This window comes from Talpa europaea, assembly GCF_964194135.1.
Source record: "Talpa europaea genome assembly, chromosome: 7".
NCBI lineage: Eukaryota > Metazoa > Chordata > Mammalia > Eulipotyphla > Talpidae > Talpa > Talpa europaea.
The window spans coordinates 102,631,131-102,651,373 of NC_140074.1; the positions used below are offsets into that span (position 1 = coordinate 102,631,131).

A 20,243-nucleotide genomic window follows, 5' to 3' on the forward strand; every position below is an offset into this window, starting at 1 on the left:
CTAGAAGCAGGTGGGAGGTTAACTGTATGCTTCCCCAGGAAACCTGCTCCTCCAAGTGTCTGCGGTGATTTCACAGGACATGTTCACATGAAGGGGGAGACTCCACACACACGATAGACCTCATTCTGACTATGGGTCTCCCCATCTAGAGGTCCTTTACAAAAGGACACTTTTCATCTCTCTGCCTCTCTCCCTTCCCGGGTAGCTCCCTGCCTCCCTAGTGGGTGGCGCCTCCCATGCAACATGGTCATTTTCCGGTGTGAGTCTGGGTTTGGCGCCCGGTAGGCAGGTGGGTGTTTGACGCCGCCTCTGCAGTCTGAGTGAGCAGACACTGCCAAGCACAGCACTGTGATTTTCACTGAGCCTGCAGAAGAGACCCACCTCATGCAGGCTGAAGCGCAGCCTCTTTTGCCTCACATGGAATGGAGTTGCCATCCCAATGCCAGCTGCATGGGAAACATGGAGTGCAAAGTAGGGAGTCTTGGACCTGAGTTAGCCACCTTGACCATGGTCAGAACCTGCTCTGGGTTCTGACCAGATATATGGACAGATATATGGGCTCTGGTCCCAGCACCCATGCCAAGTCCATGGGCAGGTGCCAATATCCAAGCCCTCTGCTTCCCACACTCCTTCCCTCTGCTCCATCCACATGAGCCCACACTCCTATCCCACTAGCTCTGTGGTGGATGACATCCTGAATGGAGGCCATCTTTTTTTTCCCATGGGCATGCCCTGCGAGTAGGAGGCGAGCTACAGGGAGCCAGGGCTACTAGCCCTGGAAGGAGTTTGCCAGAGTTGAAGACTGCCACTGTGTTTCAGTCCTACGAGGCTGCTAGGACCCCTAGAATTCCTTCATGACTCCCTCTAAGCAGCGGGCAACTCTGCGGCCCTATCACCAACAGGAAATGGAAGTTCAAAGAAATGAACTAATGGGCAAAGGTCACAGCCAGTGGGTGGTGCCAGACAGATAGGGATCTTTGGCTTCTAGACACGTGCTGCTGTCAGCTGATTCCCCCATGACCCAAAGACAAAGTTGGGGGAGCTGCCTTTGCCCAGAATGCAGAAAAATGCACAAAAGCTGACATGCCCACCAGTAGTATTTGGGGTGTTTTCATTCTTTTTTCTCTAGTGTGTTGTCACCTTTCATTGTCTTGACGGCTTCTTATATCATTATAAAGTTCCATGAAGAGCGTTTAAGTGGCTTTGTTACATCTGATCTTGTAGGAATAACCGTTTTCCAATTACTGAATGTTTGCATTGTTCATGCTTTGTGTCAACAGTCCTATGGTAAACAGCTTTATGCACCAAGCTGGTCACTCCATGGTGTTAATTCTCCAAAAGGCAACTCTGACTTAAAGGAGGTGAATGCGTTTTAGACTCTTGTTGCCACCATGAATTACTTCCCAGGAAGTCTGTGCCAATCAGTTCTGGGAATGCACAAAGAGGCAGCAGGCCCACACAGGGAAGCAGCCACTGCAAGCTGGGGCTGCCACGAACCTTCAGGGCCAAGAGGGGAACAAAGACCAAAATTTGGAAACTGGTCTGATAGCGGCAACCTGGGAGCAGTTGACAGAGGTGGTTGGACCTGAGATCAAGCTAGAGTTGAAGGAGAGTCCTGACTTCACGGCCTGTCCATTACGATGCAGCCCCAAAGAGGAAGGACTCTGGAGTTGAAGGACAGAGCCACAGCCAAGATTGGGCAGGGTGTCCGTTCAGCAAAGAGAAACATTGCCAGATGCTTCTATGGGAGGGTTAGGTACTAGGTGTGGCAGACTGAGAGAGCTCAGAAGGGGCTCTGTGGGCCCAGATAGCAGCAAACTTGGATGTGGACAGAGGAAGCCACACAGCCTGGAGGAATGGACACTTGGGCAGTGCTCCCCTGAGGTGGGGTGGGAGCTTCTGACCTTGTCTGGCTGTTCCCTCAGAGGAGTATGGGGTGACCAGTTCTGGGTGTCAAAAGAAGCCAGAGGGGCAAGACTTTGTGCCCCTGCCCAGTGGATGCTGGTAAGAGTTAGAAATAGGAGAAGGTACCCACCGCCCCCACCCCTGCCCCTGTTCCCTTCTGATCTCTGGCCAACATTACCAGAGGAAGTGACCCGGAAGCTGGCAGGGCCAGGAGAGGTCAGCTGTATAGCCCTTGCCCCATCATCACTGGAAGTGAGCTGGGGCACAGACATGCGGACGTGACAATAGTGCCAGAACTCCCGAATCACATGGATGAGGTCCTAAGGGAGGGTGACAGAGAGCACAGCAAGGACAAGTGGAGCCCATGCATTGTGGCCAAAGTCTAGCTCCTGGAGCTAGGAAAGTTGGGGGTAGGGACTAAACAGGGAGGCCTGAAGAGAGGTGTGGGCAAGCTGGCCTAGTTATCCCCTTCTCCCCACCAAGGCCCAGCTCCATACTCCACCCCACTACTGTATTCAATAAGCAAAGGCACAACTTCTGGCCCCTCTGTGCCGCTCCAGGATGGTATGGGGGGAGGATGAGAATTCCTGTGAGGCGCTTAGCTCAGTGCTGGATATACACTGTGTTCCTGTAAGTGCTGGTGGTGGTTATCAATATTTTAGCGGCATGACTTAATAGGGAACACAGCACCCCGTGGGTTTAGTGACCCACCCCCCTTTTGAATGGCTGCCAGTTTCTCAAGACCCCTGGGCTACCTTTGGAGGCTTTCAGGACAGGTAAAAAAGTGAAAAAGTACAGGGGAGGAGGAGGGAGAGGGATCAGAGGGAGGGAGGGAGGAGCACAGGGGACTGAGGTGAAGGTGCACGGGTGCATTGGTGAAGGAAATTCTATGGGGACTACACCTGAGGGGGTGGGGGGAAGCAAATATTGTTTAAAAATGAACAATGATGTTAAAAAAAATTCTTAAAAAAATAAAAAGGAAAAAATTCTTGTCCAATGAGGAAAAAAAAAGTGAAAAAGGCCTGTGTGCTCTATGCTGGTTCCTGTGTTTTCTGACTTCTACAGGCATGGAGAACAGGGCCTTCTGCATTTGCAGAGACACTAAAGCAGGCTCCTCTGAGGGTCTGAGGTGTGGATGTTGGTGGGAAGGTCTACACTGGCATGGTACCGCTCTGCAAGCACCCACCATCTATGGAGGGCACATCATCCCACTACTACCCAGTCTCGAAGAGACAGAAAGGCAAGGGTAGGTGAGCACCAAGGAGGGCAGCTGGTGAACAGGCAGCTCCAGATCTGGAATATACTGCTGCTCCCCTGAGTCACAGGGCGAGGACACACAGTATACTCTGTTCCCACCCTGAAGTCCCCATACTGAGAAGACCCATCTACAGCTGCTGCCGCTCAGGCCTATGAACAGGGAAGAATGACCACTAAGAGGTCTTAGCTGTTTTTTTTTTTTCCAGATTCTTAAACAGAAAGTAGAAATAAAGTTGACATAAATAAAGGCGATAAAAACAAACCATTTCTAAAAGTTGTGTCCTTTAAAAAATGTCCAGGGCCAGGAACTGAGCAGCATAGTTTGGGAGTAGTCCCCCATGCAGGTTGAGGCGACCATGTCTGCCATGCCCAGTGGCCAGTCTGCTTCAGCAAGTGGAGAATTTCAAAACCTGTATATCTTTGGCTACCTGAGGGCTAACACCTGCTCTCTGGTGCTAGCTCTATGACCTTATAGCTGGTGTGAACCTAAATGAGTGAAACTAAATCATAAGTTAATGCATAGGAGAAAGACGCTTCAACCTTAATTCACTTATTTGATGTGAATTTGCTGAACCTTTTTCTGTGTAGACAGCTGTCCATGGATGCTACATGCCTACTACAGAGGGTGTCAGGGAAGCCATGTTTGGGCAATGATATATAGACAACAAAAAATGAATTTGGTGTTTTATACCTTTTCTACCAAAATATTAAGTACCTGCTCCCGAAAAATCATGAAAAAATAGAAAATCTGAACAGACTGGTTACTAGTAAGGAGTTATCAAAAATCTCTCAACAATCAAAAGTCCAGAGCCTGATGATTTTACTGGTGAATTCGACCAAACAGTCAAAGTTTGACTTCAAAATATAGAAGAGGAAGGAACACTTCCAAACTTATTTTTATGAGGCAGCATTACCTTGATACCAAAGGCAAAGAGACTACAAGGAAAGAAAACTATAGGCCATTATCCCTGATGAACATAAATACAGAAACCCTAAACAAAATATTAGTAAACTGAATTCAACAACATACTGAAAGGATCCTACACTAAAATCAAATGGGATTTATTCCAAGGGTGCAAGACTGGCTTAATGTCTGCAAATAAATCAGTGTGACAGACTACATTAACAAAATGAAGCATAAGAAGCATTTCACAACTTTAAACATCCATTAATAATAAAAACTATCAACAAAGTGAGTATAAAGGGACCATCATGCATTCCACATAAGACACTCCCACAGCTACCATTATACTCAATGGTGGAAGATCGGAAAGTAGAAATAAGATCAAGAACAGGCACAAGACAAGGGAGTTCACTTTCACCATTTCTATTCAAGATAGCACTGGAAGTGGAAGCCAGAGCAGTAAGGCAAGAAAAAATATGAAAATCATCCAAATCAGAAAGGAAGAAGTAAAACAGTCTCTATTTATTTATTTATATTTTACATCATTGTTCATTTTTGTACAATGCATGCTTTCAGGTGTAGGTAGGCCTGGTAAAATTCCCACAACCAGTTTACTCGGGCACCATCACTATAGTCCCTTGCGCTCTTCACGCCCCTGTTTTGATCCCTCTCCCTCCCCCTCCCCTGCAGAATGTCTCTGATTTATAGTTGCCTATTAATTTTGTTTATGTATTTATTTATAAATACATTTATTTATAAAGATTTATTTATGCATACAAGAACTGGGGTGTAGGCCAGAGGTATGCCAGAGGATTCACCAGAGACAGAGAGGGGAGCAGAACAGGTGGATCTACTATACTGCTGATCTACTACACTGTGGATCTAATACACAGTGAGGGGAGCAGTGGGTGAGAGAGGAGAGGTCTGCTGTGATGTGGGTCAGCTCCCTGGTCAGGGATTAAACTCATGCCAGTGGCTGGCGATGGCTTGATAGTGCTGAGACTTTAACCCCTGCACCAGAGAGGTCCTTTTATTTATTTATTTATTTATTTATTTATTTATTTATTTATTTATTTATTTATTTATTTATTTATTATTTCCCGATTCCTTATTTGCTTCTCTGTCTTCCTCCTACAAGTGAAACAATCTGATATTTTTCTTTTTCCTTCTGGCTTATTTTACTGAGCATAATCCCTTCCAGCTCCATCCATGTTACTGAGAATGGCATGAGTTTATCTATTTTGATTGCTGAGTAATATTCCATGGTATATATGTACCACATCTTCTTGATCTGGTCATCTATTTTTTGGACGTTTGGGTTGTTTCCATATCTTACCTATTGTAAATAGCATTGCAATGAACATAGGGGTGCAGATATCCTTTTGAATTAATGTTTTTGCATCCTTTGGGTCGATTCCTATGAGTGGAATTGCTGGGTTATATGGTGGCTCCATTTTTAATAGTTTGAAGAATCTCCACATAGTTTTCCATAGTGGTTGGACCAAAAACTGTCTCTATTTGCATATGACACGGTATTATATACCAAAACCCCAAAAGACTCCACCCAAACACTGTTAGAATTAATAAAAGAGTTCAGTAAAGTTGCAATCTACAAAATCAACATACAAAATCTGTTGTGTTTTTGTACACTAATAACCAGCTAGCAAGTAAGAGAAATTAAGAAAAAAATCCCATTCACAATTGTATCAAAAAGAATAACATACCTAGGCATAACTTTAAGCAAGGAGGTGAAAGACCTATACACTGAAAATTATAAGATAATGAAAGAAATTGAAGAGGACACAAATAAATGGATAGATAATCTGTTTATGGATTGGAAAAAGTGATATTATTAGGATGTCCATATTACCTGAAAAATCTAGAGATTCAATACAATTCCCATCAAAATTGCAATGACATTATTTACAGAAACAGAACAAAAAATCCTACATTGTTTAAAGAATGAAAAAATGCCCCAAATACCCAAAGCAATCTTGGGAAAGAAGAACAAAGTTAGTGGCATTACATTCCATGACTTCAAGCTATAATTACAAAATGATAGCAATCAAAACATCATTTTGACATAGATACATAGATCAATGGAACAGTATAGAGAACCAAGAAATAAACTCTCAAATATATGGTCAATTGATTTATGACAAAGGAGCCAAGAATACACAATGGGGAAAGTATAGTCCCTTCAATAAATGACATTTAGAAAACAGAACAGCCACATGCAAAAGAATGAACCTGGATCACCATCTTATGCCAAACACAAAAACTAACTCAAAATGGATTAAAGGCTTGAACATAAGATTTGAAGCCATAAAACATATAGAAGAAACACAGGTGGTGATGTTCCCGACATTGGTCTTGGCAATGATTTTTTGGATTTGACACTAAAAGCAAAGGCAACACAAGCAAAAATAATAAGACCTGACCAAGCTAAAAAGCTTCTGCTCAGTCAAAGAAATAAAAAGACACCTTACTGAATGGAAGAAAATATTTGCAAATCATATATTTGACAAGGGGTTAATATCCAAAATATATAAAGAACTCATGCAACTCAATAACAATAAAACAACCCCTAAAAATGTGACGAGAGGCTTGGAATCGATAGTCTTCCAAAGAAGACATACACATGGCCAACAGGCACATTACAAACGTGCTTAATATCACTAATTTCAGATAAATTCAAGTAAAAAATCACAATGGAATATTACCTTTTACCTGTTAGAATGGCTAGTATAAAAAAAAGACAAGAAATAGCAAGTATTTGGCCAGGATGTGGAGAAAAGGGAACACTTGTGCATTCCTGGTCAGGATGTAAATTGGTGCAGCCACCAGGGAAAACAGTATGGAGATTCCTCAAAAAGCTAATAGTATCACTACAATATGATCCAACTATTCTACCTCTGGGTATTTATCTGAAGAAACTAAAACCACTAACTCAAAAATATATATATACTCCCATGTTTATTGTAGAATTATTTATACATAATCCATTGATGTTCTTACCACAAGCGTCCATTGATGGATAAATGGATAAAGAAGTTATTAGACACACACACACACATACACACACATACACACGTATAATGGAATATTATTCAGGCATGAAAAAGAAGAAAATCCTGCCATTAGCAATAACATAGATTGACTTTGAGGATCTTATGATAAATGAAATAAGTCAGACAAAGATACCAAAATTAAAATCTATATGTGCAGCTTAGATACAGATTTTATGTAGATACCTTATACATAGAAATAACAATAAAAAAACCCCACAATAACACAACTTCAAACTAATACAGACTGGCGTTTGCCAGGGGCAGGGATTTGGGGGGAGGATAGATAAGTGAAATGGGTAAAGGTGGTCAAAGGTACACATATCCAGTTATAAAATACATTAACATAGGAGATGTAATGTTAACAATGCTGTATTCTACAACTGAAAGTTTCTAAGAGAGCAAATCTTAAAAGTTCTTATCACACACCCACCAAAAGTGTGTAACAGTGTGTGAAAGAGGTTAACTAGACCTAATGTGGTAGGTTTATAATATATACAAATACCAAATCATTATGTTGTACATCTAAAATGAATATAATGTATGTCAATTGTATCTTGAAAAAATAATGTGAAAGATCAACATGTATATTCATACAATGGAATATTATTGAGCCATAAAAGGAGTGAAGTAATGACACACTGCAACCCGAATGAAAAGTGAAAATCTTATGCCGAATGAAAGAAACCAGACACACAGAGGACACATGTGGTGCGACCTCATTTATAAAAAATGTCCAGAACAGGCACATCTATAGAGACAGAAAGATTACTGTGTGCCTCATTGAGCAGGAAAAGGGGGAGACTGCTAATGGGGACAGGTTTCTTTTAGGGTTATTAAAATGTTCTGGACATGCTGTAGCCTCTGCAGCACGAGTTCAATCCCTGGCCAGCCAGGGAGCAACCCACATGGTGTAGCAGACCTCTCCTGACTCGCCCGCTGCTCCCCTCAGCAGTGTACTTTAGTTAATCTGCCTGTTCTGTTCCCCACTCTCTCTGGCGACTCTGCTCACCCCCACACACACCTCTGGCCTGTACCCCAGTTCTTGTATGCATAAATAAATAAATCTTTAAAAAATGTTCTGGACATGTGCTAGACGGTGGTGATGGTCATCGACTCTGTATATATGAAAAACCACTGAACTGTGTACTTCAAAAGAATGAATTTTATGGTATGTAATGATATCTCAATTAAGTTGTGATTAAAAAATCAACAAACGTTAATTTTTCATTTGGAGTTAAGGAATGTTACATCATTTTATCAATGATAAAAGGATAAAAATGGAAAATGTGTTGTACTGTAGAATATTGTAGCCCCTATTGGGTGGGTAACCTTCCCAGAGGGACCAGAAGCAGCAAGAATCCTGAGCCCCCATCTTGCTGCCCAGCCCCTGGGAGACACCAGCCACCCCAGCACCACAGAGCTGTGCTTCCCTGCCCACCCCGGAAGCACCCTCCCCTCCCCCCAACCTCCCCCATCTCCTGTCCTTCTTTCTCTGTGGCCTGTTAGGTCCTGACCCCAGAAATCATCTCTATGGGGGGACTGGCACCTGTGGGTGTCCAGTCACCTGGCCAGACTGGTGCACAGCCTGGACTGGGGGGAACTTTGGGGTCCTGAGCACCAGAGATACCAAGGTGACAGCTGGGGGTAGGAGCAGCACTGCCTCCAACTCTGTGGTCTTGAGCACAGGGTCTTTCATAGAGTGCAGCTCAGAAGCTAGCAGTATGATCTGTGTCATATACTAGCTACCTGCAATAAGGTGCAAGAAGCCCAAGAGAGGCCTTGTCTGTGGAGCCCAGAGGAAAACTGAGGGGGGAAGAAATAAGGGAAGGCTCCCAGGGGGAGCTGGCATTTGACTGTGGTGCTGGAAGAACCCCGAGCCAAGGGGTTCTTCCCCCCATCTACCGGCATCACAGTTCTGTCTCAGCAGCATTGGGATGAAGGGCGGATACCTTCTGCCTCGCCCCTGTTTGCTCAGCTGTAAAATGGTGATGATTATGACAGTACTTGCCTTCCTGATAGAGAGGTCCTGATGGGCGCTGCCTGTGAAATGAGAGGAGGAAAGGACCCCCACCCTCCTCAAACCGGATCGGTCCCGAATTGGAGTCTGGGGAGGGGCTCTGGCTTCTTCATGAGGGGTGAGGTTACCCTTCACGGGCACAGGGCTCAGAGGTTTGGGGCGACTGCCGAGGCCAGGTGCGGCGGAGGGTAGGGGGGTGTCTCAGGGACAAGAGGAGCCCCGTTACAGCATGGAGCAGGGAGCCTGGAGGGCCAGGGCCAGCCCGACCCGGAAGGGGGTCGGGGTGGGGGTCCGCGGACCTGGGGCAGTGGGCGGGGCTCGGGCCCTCCTGCAGGTGTCTTCGAGCCGCAACCAGGTGGGCGTGCCAGGCTCCGCCCCGCGCGCCGAACGGGGGCGGGCGAGCGGAGGACCCGCCCTCCTTGCGCGCCGGGTCGGAGCCGGTGCCGGAGCAGAGCCGCGCGGAGACAGAGCGGCGCGAGCGGACGTTGCCCGCAGGGACGGCCCGAAGGAGCAGAGCCGCGACCCGGTTCCTAGAACCACCAGCCCCGGGCGCGGACCCTGGCCCCGAGAACGACCCGCCCAGCGCGAACCCCGGCCCGGAGAGTGACCCGGCCCGAGCGCGGACCCTGGCCCCGGAGTGCGGCCTCGCCCGCCTCGCCCGCCCCGGCTACTGGCCCTTGGGCATGGACGGCGCCCGCTCGCCCTGTGAGTGCAGAGACCCCCGCCCGCCGCCTTTGTGTGCGCGCCGCGCCGCCGCAGCCCCCTCGCCGCGCGCCCCTCCTGCGCCCCGGGCCGCGTCCTTTGTGGAGCCGCCGCCTGGCCGTTGCCTCCCGGTTCCCCGACCTCCCTATCCCCTCTGCAGCCTCTCTTGGGGACCCCAGGGACAGACCCCCAGGACAGTCGAACCCTCAGGACATCCCCGCAGGTCCCCGTCCCCGGGGCTTCCTCTGCAGCTTGTCCCGAGGTCCCCAGGGACGCTCCAGCAGGCCCCCTTCCTGGGGGCCCCAGGGACAGCCCAGCAGGCCCCCTCCGTGGCTGGAGCTTAGCAGGGCACGGCCCCTCAAACCCGGCCTCCTGGTCGGGTGTGCAGTCCCCTTGTAGGCCCCCTCCGCGGCTGGGGCTGGGCAGGGCGCGGGCCCCCGGGCGGCGCTGTCTCATCCCACGGCCGGGCAGGTGCGGCGGGCCGGCGCTCACGCGGGCCTGCGTGTCCTTGGCCCGCAGAGATGGACGGCGATGGCAGCCGCCGAGACGCCCCCGGCGCACTGATGGAGGCCGGGCGCGGCGCGGGGCCCGCGGGCATGGCGGAGTCGGCGGTCGTGCCGCGGACGCGGGCGGCGCGGCCCGGGCCCCAGCGCTTTCTGCGGCGCAGCGTGGTGGAGTCGGACCAGGAGGAGCCGCCCGGCCTGGAGGCAGCCGAGGCGCCTGGCGTGCAGCCCCCGCAGCCCCTCCAGCGCCGGGTGCTGCTGCTTTGCAAGACGCGCCGCCTCATAGCTGAGCGCGCTCGCGGCCGCCCCGCCGCCCCCGCGCCCGCCGCGCCTTCGGTGCCCGCCGCGCCGCCTGGCGCCCCTGCCAAACCCGGCCCGGAGCCCGCCGGCCCGCGGGAGCCGGGCCCCGATTCGACCGCTGTCCCGCCCGCACCCGCCCCCGACGGCGGCCCCCGGGGGGATGAGGAGGAGGCCGGGAGGAAAGAGGACGCCGGGGCCACTGAGGTGAAGCCGGAGCCGGGGCGCGCTCGCCGGGATGAGCCCGAGGTGGAGGAGGACGATGAGGACGACCTCAAGGCCGTGGCCACATCTCTGGACGGCCGCTTCCTTAAGTTTGACATCGAGCTGGGCCGCGGCTCCTTCAAGACGGTCTACAAGGGGCTGGACACCGAGACCTGGGTGGAAGTGGCCTGGTGCGAGCTGCAGGTGAGGGGCGCGCTGCTGCAGGTGGGCTGTGGGCGCGGGCTCCATGCTTGGGGCCAGCCGGGTCTGCGGGTGTGCCACCCTCGGTGTGAGTGATGCTGTGTCAGGATGGACCGCGGAGGTCGGACCTCCTGGTATGCGGTGGCGCCCACGCTGGAGAGGGGGCACTCCTGGGGCCTTTCTGTTCTCCTGCTCCTTCTTGATTTTTTAATTCAGGCTGTTCTGACTCAGGCTGTCTGGATGGTTGTATCTTTGCAGAAGTAGCCTGAAAGCTGCAGGGCCTTGTGTCCAGGTGTTGACAGGGCACCTTGGGGCCTCTGAGCTGCTCTTTAAGTCAGTAGCTTTCCCTGTCTTGTAAGGTGCAGGCACCCCAGCCAGGGTGTCTGAGGGGTGGCTTCTGCCCTGACTGGTTAAGGGCATACTCTGGTATGCCCTGGTCCAGCAGGGTGAGGCCTGGAAATACTTAGTGGCCTTAGAGCTCTAAGTCCCTGTTCCTTCACAAAATGGATGCATGAGTGATCTTATAACAAGGCTTGCAAAACGTGGGTGGGTTTTTGTTTTGTTTTTTGATACAAAGGCTTTGGGCATGTATTTTTCATAACCTGGCGCTCACGTTGGCTGTGTCAGCCCTGGCCCTGGAGATTATATAAATGGTAACCTGAGCTTCTCTGGGCCAGCCTTGGAAGCTGGGGCAGTGCCTGTCAGAGCGGGTGTTTATGGGCCCTCCCTCATTTTGGGGTGGGGGCAGCTGTTGGGCATGGGGCTGGTCAGTGTGAGCTCTGGCTGTGTGGGTGTAAGCCTACCCCGGTGCCCTGTAAAGTTAGCTGGCCCTTCCAGGCCTGATGTAGGCCTCCTGCCACACCGCCTGCCACACCGCAGGACGCCTGCCGCTTTGGCTCAGAAACAGATTTGGTTGCTCTGCCCTCTGGGCCCCTGCAGAATGGCCTGTGTGTGGGTGTGCAAGCTAGGCTGATTTGGTGGGTGTCTACCTGTCTTTGACCTTTCTCCCAAGACAGAGCTCAAGGCCACCCCTTTCTATGGCCCCTTGGTTCTGCCATGGAAATGTGAGCTTTCTGTGATATGCTGATGGCATCCTGTGCAGTCTTCAGAAGGTACTGAGCGCTCCCCTCCTTCTGCTGACTGCAGATTCTGAGCCTGCTGAGAGGTGCAGGACAGGGATAGGGATTTGGGCTGTGGTCTGGGCACCCTGGGGTGTGCTGGGGCATCCCTGCTGCCTGAGACCCAAAGGGAGAGTAAGAGAGGGCAAAGTGGGTTGGGGGGTGTTTGCTGCCTCCTGATTCTGGAGAGGCCGAGTGCTTCCTGGCTATGTGAGGTGGCAGATGAGTGGGGACCTGGGTGCTATAGCAGGCGAGATCCAAGTGAGACCTCACAGCAGAGCTAAGCTGATCTGGTTAAGGCATTGCAGCACATGTGACCCTCGGGACAGGCTGTTCATTTCCAGTCCCTTTAAGGAAGGGCAAGCTGTTCTGTCTCTGGTACCCCCAGCAGAGTAGCCCAGGGATGGAACCTGGCTATTGTTCAGGGGTCTGGACTCCAGCAGGAGTGAGGAGGCTGGAGGTGGCTTCTTGTCTGTCTGCTGGGGGCCCCAGACATCCAGGGAAACATCCCTATAGCTCCCCCAACAAGAGGGCACTTTTAATGTTTGCCTTAGGTTGATTTGTAGACTTTGGGGTCACTACCTCCTGTTTGATTGAGAGTGTTTTACACCAGAGCAGCCCAAAATAGCCCCTTTTGCCAAGAACTAGCCTCCATGTCTGGCCTCTTCACTAACTATGAGCTATTACCCTGTTTTATTTTTGAGGACCCCCCCCCAAGGTCACCAGCAAGGACATAACCAGTACAGGGGGGACTGCAGCATCATGGGAGTGGGCGACCAGTCTGGTGTGGCCATCCTTGAGTATGGAGGGCAATAGCTTGCATGTTGGCTTTGTGCCTGGCGAGGGGGTTCACAGTGTAGAAATGTCCATCCTCCACTAGCCCCCAGATTCCCGAGTGTTAGGGTTTCTGGTGGAGGGCTGAGTACTGGGAGCTTTGTAGGATTCCTTTTGATCTTTGTTTTCCTCTTCCCTAGCACCCCAAAATGCATTGGTAGAAAACTTTGGAATGCCCCCAAAATAACTAACCCTCCACAGTCTGCCCCCTTCTCCTGCCCTTGAAATTCTGGGGGGCTCTGCACCTGCCCACCACCCACTTCCTTTATCCCGGGTTCCCTGCTATGGGAGGAAAAGCCCATTTCTGGACTTACTAAGTTTGGCTTAGGGGATATAGAATCCCTGTGACTTTCAATTTCCTTTGATAAATTAGTGTTGAAAGGGCTTTGTGGAGAGCAGTATGTGTTTGTCTCACATCAGAGGGCAGCAAGATGGTTCACCTCCTGAATTCTCCAGATGTCCAAAGCTGACACTGACTTTTTTTTGGGGAAAGCCATTTTAAAGTATTACCTCTGTGACTTTTTCACTTTTGAGTGTACTTTTATTCCTGATGCCAAAATATATTACAATAGCAATGAAATAAGTGGAAACATACCTGCAGCTCTCTTGGCTCCTGTCCCTAGCAACGTGGGTCATTTTTGGCTCTCTCTGGGCCTGCCCATACCCCCATTCTTTCAGACAATGTTTGGGGAGCTGGAGGCTCCTCACTGGCTCTGGTCTGCCCTAGGAGCAGGTCTGGACCACTGACGCTGTCCCAGGCAGCTCAGGGCACCCTCTTGTACCTGCTGCCTCCTCTGAGCCAGTGTATGTCCTTGAGTAGAGAAAATGCAGCCAACCCGGACCCCAGCCTGCTGGCATTTCCTGGATTACCTGTTTCTCTTGCATTTTCCTCAGAAGCTTGAAGAAAGCCATTGTTTTCAGCCCTCTCTACTGATGCCACCCCCTCCCTTTAGCAAACCCTGCCTTTAGAGGAGATGGGCACTCAGATCCTCTATGCCACTCCCTCCCCTTCATAAGGTGGTTGTGAGCTGCCGTGGCAGGCTGGGTACTATCTCCAGGGATCCTGCTTGGAACCCATGTTCCTTGCTGGTGTCTGGACATTGGAGTTGGTCTGACTCACAGAGGTGTCACTCCTTGACCTGCCACCCAAGCATGAGTCCTGAAGAGGTATCATGAGAACTGAAGCCCCAACAGGTGGTGAAAAGTGCTAGATTACCCTGGTGCCATCATGAAGTCATCCTGCTGCTTCTATGTGCTTCCCAGGGGTGGCTGGGTTTGCATGGGCGCTAATGGCCTGGGCACAAGACTGGGAAATGACTTGCACAGACCCTAGGACTCCAGTGATTATATGGCTGTTGGTGTCCCCTTCATGCAGCCACAGAGGAATTGTGTTTCCAACTTAACCACCCCAGCCAGATGTTTGTGTCCTGTTTACCTGCCTATGCTCTGGGAGCAAATGATGCTGGTGGGTGGCTATGCTGAGCACACTGGTCCCCTCACTGTCCACAGAGGATGGTGGATCTGCCTGTCATCACTGTGGCCAGCCAGCCTGTCCTATGGCAGCCATGTGCTCATGTACCTGAGTGCTGAGCTCACATATCTGACCATGCAGCTGGAACATTGTCTCTCATAGATGGGCCAGGCACATGCCCTGTGTTCTGGGCAGCCTTGGGCAGGCCTAGGTTTGAGAGGTCCTTGTGGCTTCATGCAAAAGGCTTGGCCACCAGCCTGGTGTCCTTTCAGAGGAGCCCTGTGCAGCCTGCCCAACTGATTTGGGAGAGGAGGGGGTCAGCAAGGGATGGCTCGCTCACCAGAGCAGGGTGAACTCAGCTTGGCTGCTGCCCTGCTTTTTTATTTTTATAGTTGTAATTTCCTAAGAGCTCTTGTTGGGAGAGCTGTCACTTGAAATCATTTGGATGCCAGCACTGAGCCTGTTCTCTAGAATGAGATGGCTCATGCGCCACACTGACCATGGCCTTGGATTGTTGGCAAGAGAGGTTGGCGCCAACTGCACTGGAGGCCTGAGAGGACTGCTTCCCTGCCAAGGCAGAAATGTGGGCACCCAGAACCTAGAGCCCCTCCTCTGCCCTGTGTGGTGTTGGGTAGTGAGGTCAGTGATGACGGACAGGCATCCCGAGTGAGCGAGCTGAGGGTCACAGTCATGGGGCGTGCGGGCGTGCCAGGCTGTTCTCTGTTGGAAGCAGGCGCTGCTGTGGCAGGGTGTTTGCCTTTCCAGGTGTTGTCAAGAAGACCTGGTGTGAGGAGATGCCTCCTTCTGGGCTGAATCACTGTGTGACTTGGGCCCCAGAGCAAGGACCCCAAACTGTCTCACTTGGGTGAAGAGCTAACGGGTCTCTCCCTCCATTCCTGCCATTTCCTGCTAGGTGGCAGCTGAGAGCTTACTCTGAGGTGGGTGCAACTTTGCTGGTGGACTATTAGCCAGAACTGTGTGGTAGCCAAAAAAAAAAAAAAAAAAAAAAAAAAGAATCACTAAGAAGAAGGTAGGGATTGAATGTCCCAGAGTTTCCTGATGCTGGTCCCATGTGAGGGACTCAACATGATGGGTTGGTGTGGTTCATCAGCTCAACCAGCATTTGTTGATCATGTTCCCTGGTTTCCTTGTCCCACAGTGGGCAAGCCGGAATAGCACCCTGGGAGACAGGGAACAGGAGACCAGAGAACACATGGAGCATATTGGTGGTAAGATAGGGAGGGACATCCAACGTGAGAAGCCTGTAGGCAGGTGTGGAGAGAGGCTGTCTTGTTGTGGCCGTGGGTCGACCAGTCTCGCCCGTCCTTCCACACACCTTGCGGAGCTGCTGGACTCGTGCCCCTTCAGCAGGACTGCGGGTGTCTCTTGGAGTCTGTGGGTTGGACTGACTTCAGACTGGAATTGGACAACACCTGTGGTGATGACATGAAGCTCCAGGCGACTGCTTTGAAGGAGGAGAGCTTGACCCAGTCCAGTGGCGGTTTTGAGGAGCAGGGGGTTCTCCCTTGTGTCTTGCTAAGATGGGTGTGGCATCAGCCCATAGTGATGTGGAGGGAAGGTCAAGAGTCTCAAAGCCAGGTACATTCCTTGCCCAACACACAAACATCCAGAGCAAAGGGGCCTGCTGTATTTAGACTCAGTCCCACAGCTTTCCAGCAAGGTGACCTTGGGGAAGGCACCTGCCTTTGTGTGCCTTGGTTTACCTGTTTGTGCAGTAGAAAGAGAGCTCACAACCCTTGTGGGCTGTGGAGGCTGTTGGAAGAAGTATGTTAGCACTGAACTGGCACTCAGAGCGAAGCACACACGCGGATTGCCCCTTAGATACAGGCAGGCTGAGGGTTGTGCTTCTGCTCTAGGCTCTGCCCAAGCACCTGGCTGCTGCCTTCTTATCTTGTGAGGTGCAGATAAGGAAAAGGGTGTGAATGCAGCAGCTGGAATCTCCTGAGAAGCAAGTTAGGTGCTGCCTCTGGCCACAGAAAATCCCAAGGTTGTTTTGGGGAGTCCCTCTGGGTACAGAGGCCCCAGGGGAGGACTGTTATGAACAAAGGAATAAAGTCCCATCTATGATTAGCATGCTGAAGGCTGGTTGCAGTTTCCCCACTTCAAAATATTTTCAAATCCAGTTTTGTTCCCTGGAGGATTGAATTCTAGGAATTTCCTGGATTACTTAATTTCTATCTCTGATTTATATTAGCTTTAAAAATATATATTCATTTTTGGGTAAAGAAAAAAGATAGACTGGCGTAGAGAAATAGATTAATGGAATAGGATGTAGAGTCCAGTAACAGAGCTACAGAAATATAGTCAACTGACCTTTGACAAAGGAGCAAAGGTAATGGAGAAAGAACAGTCTTTTCAACAAATGGCACTGGAATAAGTGGACACCCACATGCCTAGAGAATCTGGACACTTCATAAGAATCTGGACACTTCACAAGAATTAACTCAAAATGGATGTAGACCTAAATGTAAAAAGTGAAATGAAACTCATAAAAGATGATATAGGAAGAAACCTAGATGGCCTTGGGCCTGATGATAACTTATTTTTTTAAGATTTATTTATTTATTTATATAAGCACTGGGGTACAGTCAGAAGCACAGGAGGGTGAGAGAATTCACCAGAGCCAGAGCGGAGGGAGAGCAGAACAGGCAGACTGATGAAGTACACTGCTGAGGGGAGCAGCGGGCGCGGCAGGAGAGGTCTGCGTGCCATGTGGGACCCTCACCCAGTGGCCGGGGATTGAACTGGCACTACAGAGGCTGTGGGCAGCTTCGCAACCCAGCGCTCAACCACTGCGCCACTGGGGAGGCCCCTGATGATGACTTACTATTTTATTTTTTAAAGATATATTTATTTATGCACACAAGAACTGGGGCAGAGGCCAGAGGTGCAGGGAGGGGACTGGTGAAAGGATTCACTAGAGACAGAGTAGGAAGTAGAACAGGTGGATCTACTGAAATATACTGTTGAGGGGAGCGGTGGGCAAGACAGGAGAGATCTACTGTGCCATGTGGGTTAGCTCCCTGGCAGGGATCAAACTTATGCTCATGCAACAGTGGCTGGTGATAGCTTAATAGCACTGAGACTTTAACCCCTGCATTATCAGGGAGGCCTCCGAGGATGACTTTTTAGATCCAACACCAAAGGTGTGATTCCTGAAAGAAAGCTTTTTAAGTGGAACTTCATTAAAATGAAAAACTTACGATCTGCAAAAGACACCATTAAGAAAAGACTGGGAGAAAAATCTTTGCAAGACTTACATTTAAGGTCTGTTATCCAGAATGTACAAAGAATATACTCTTACAACTCAACTATAAGAAAACAAACAACTTGATTAAAATCTAGGCCTAAGGCCTTAGCAGAAACCTCTCCAAAGATGTTCACATGGCAAATAAGCATATGAAAAGATGCTCCATGCAATATGTCATCAGGAAAATGTAGAGTAAAACAATGAGATGCCAAGACACAGCTATTCCAATGGTCACAATCCAGCGCACTAATACCAAATGCTGGCGGGATTGTGGAGCAACAGGAACTCCCATTCATAGCTGGTGGGAATGCACAATGTTACAGCCACTTTGGAAGACACTTTGGCAGATTTTTTCAAAATTAAACATACTGTACAATTTATTAAATATGCTGCTTTTTATTAAACATACTCTCACCATACAATTTGTTAAATATGCTTCTCACCATGAAATTTATTAAATATGCTCATACAATTTATTAAATTTATCCAAGGGGCCCAAAAACTTATTTCCACCAAAAACCTGCATGGGGCTGTTTATAGTAGTTTTGTTCATAATTACCAGAACTTGGAAGCAACCAAGATATTCTTCAGTAAATAAATGGATAATAAACTGTGGTCCATCCAGACAATGGAATGTTATTCAGTGCTAAAAGGAAATGAGCTATCAAGCCATGCAAAGACACAGAGGAGCCTTAAATGCATATTACTAAGTGAAAGAAGCCAATCTGAAATGCTACACACTGTATTATTCCAACTATGTGACATTCTGGAAAAGGAAAAAACTAGATGATAAAAATATCAGGGTCTGGGGGAGGGGGGGATGAAGAGGCAGAACACAGATGATTCTTAGGGCAGTGAAAATATTCTGTTTGATACTATAATGAGGGGTACATGTCTTTATACATTTCTTCAAGCCCACAAAATGTATGACAAGGATGAACCCTAACGTATATATATTGACTCATCAATTGTAATAAGGTACCACACCCAATGCAATGTTAATATTAAGGTAGGCTGAGAGGAGAGTGTGAGGGAGTTTTAGAGAACTCTTGCCTTTCTGTTCAACCTTGCCATGAGCCTAGCATTTTTCTAGGAAATAGTTTATTAATGAAAGACATTGTAACAGCAATTTTAAAGAAGTTTTCAGAAATGGAAAAAATCACCCATAATCCAAGTGAATGCAACTAACTATTTTTGCATGGTGCCTTCAAGTTCTTGTTCACACACATATTATCTTTTATAAATACAGCTGCAATCACAGGGTGTCACAGAGTTTAAAATCCATCTTTTGATTTGTTCCTGAAGGGTCTTTTAATGCTGTTGGTTTGTGAGCAGAGCCTGTGGCTTGGGCTGTCTCCGTGCTTGTTCTGGTCTTCGCTAAGGGCTTTCCCAGGAACACCTGCTCAGCTGTACTGGGGGAGGTAGGGGCTGGGAAGAACCTCCTAGGCTGCTTCTGGGGCTGTGGGACCCCTGAGCAGCTGCTTCTGGGAGCTTCAGTGCCCAGTGGTCTTCATGCTTTTGTGCTTGTGCCAGGAGGGCCTAGCAGGTGCTTCCTTCACAAGGACCTGACGTCCAGGGCTGACCTTCAACTGGGTGTGTTTCTCAAAATGTTCACAAGTGAGGTTTCCAGAAATTAAAAATGTTTTGGCAAGCCTGCCCAAACTGTTAGACAGGGGGGCCAATGGGGTGGAGTGCAGGTAGTGCTGGGTGAGAGACTGGATGCCCCTGAATTTGTGGCTGAGGACCTCAGGATGCCTAGATCCACACTGCGCTCCTCAGGTCTTAAAATCACCTCAGGAGGCTTCAGGATTCTGTATTCAAGAAGAGGGGTTCACACATGAGCTTACACGGAAGACAACGGTTGGTGACGGTCCAGGCCCTCCCCGGGTCCATATCTTCCATGTGTACAGGAAGGAGGTGTCACCAACTAGGTTTGGGTCATGCTGGATAAGGCAGATGCTGCTACTGCTGCAAGACTTCTTCTTTAAAGTGCCCACTGTGTTGCAAAGCTCTCTGCTTTTATTTAGCTTCTCCAGGGACCAGGATGAGCTCTTGGGAGTGGCATGTGGGGCCAACTGTTGGTAGAGGTACAGATGTTTCCACGGCCTGTCTTGGCTCTATCACAAATACTGCGGGGGGCTCCTCTGTGGTGGTGCCACTGACAGTACTTGGGTCTAGACTTAGAAAGCTGGGCTCGCCCTTGGGACTCTCCCTCTACCTCAGACCAAAAGTTGCCCTGAAAGGACTTGTTCTCCTTCTGATGTCCACTTCACACTCTCCTTGCCCCCAGGTTCCATCTTTCCTGGCTCTGTGTGTGCTTGCTCAGTGGTGGATAAGCTAGGAAAATTCTCAGCTGTAAGCTGAGTGTGGCTGAGGATGTAGATCATCCCCTGGATCTGAAACCTGGAGGACAGCTGAGGGCCCCAATAGCTCAGCAGTGTTGACAGGAACAATAGTACTTTCCTGCTTTCTCTTTACTCTCTTTAGC

The 20,243-nt window shown here is 49.3% G+C and overlaps 1 protein-coding gene across 1 annotated transcript in view; it reads left to right on the forward strand.

The window, feature by feature from the left end:
• Nucleotides 1–10,377: 10,377 nt before the first annotated feature.
• Nucleotides 10,378–20,243, forward strand: part of WNK2 (WNK lysine deficient protein kinase 2) — a gene marked incomplete at its 5' end in the record, with an annotated part of 89,640 nt that continues 79,774 nt past the window's right edge. Inside the window, one exon of the mRNA XM_084237042.1 lies at nucleotides 10,378–11,064. Coding sequence (XP_084093168.1) covers nucleotides 10,378–11,064 — 687 coding nt within the window. The remainder of the gene's footprint in view (nucleotides 11,065–20,243) is intronic.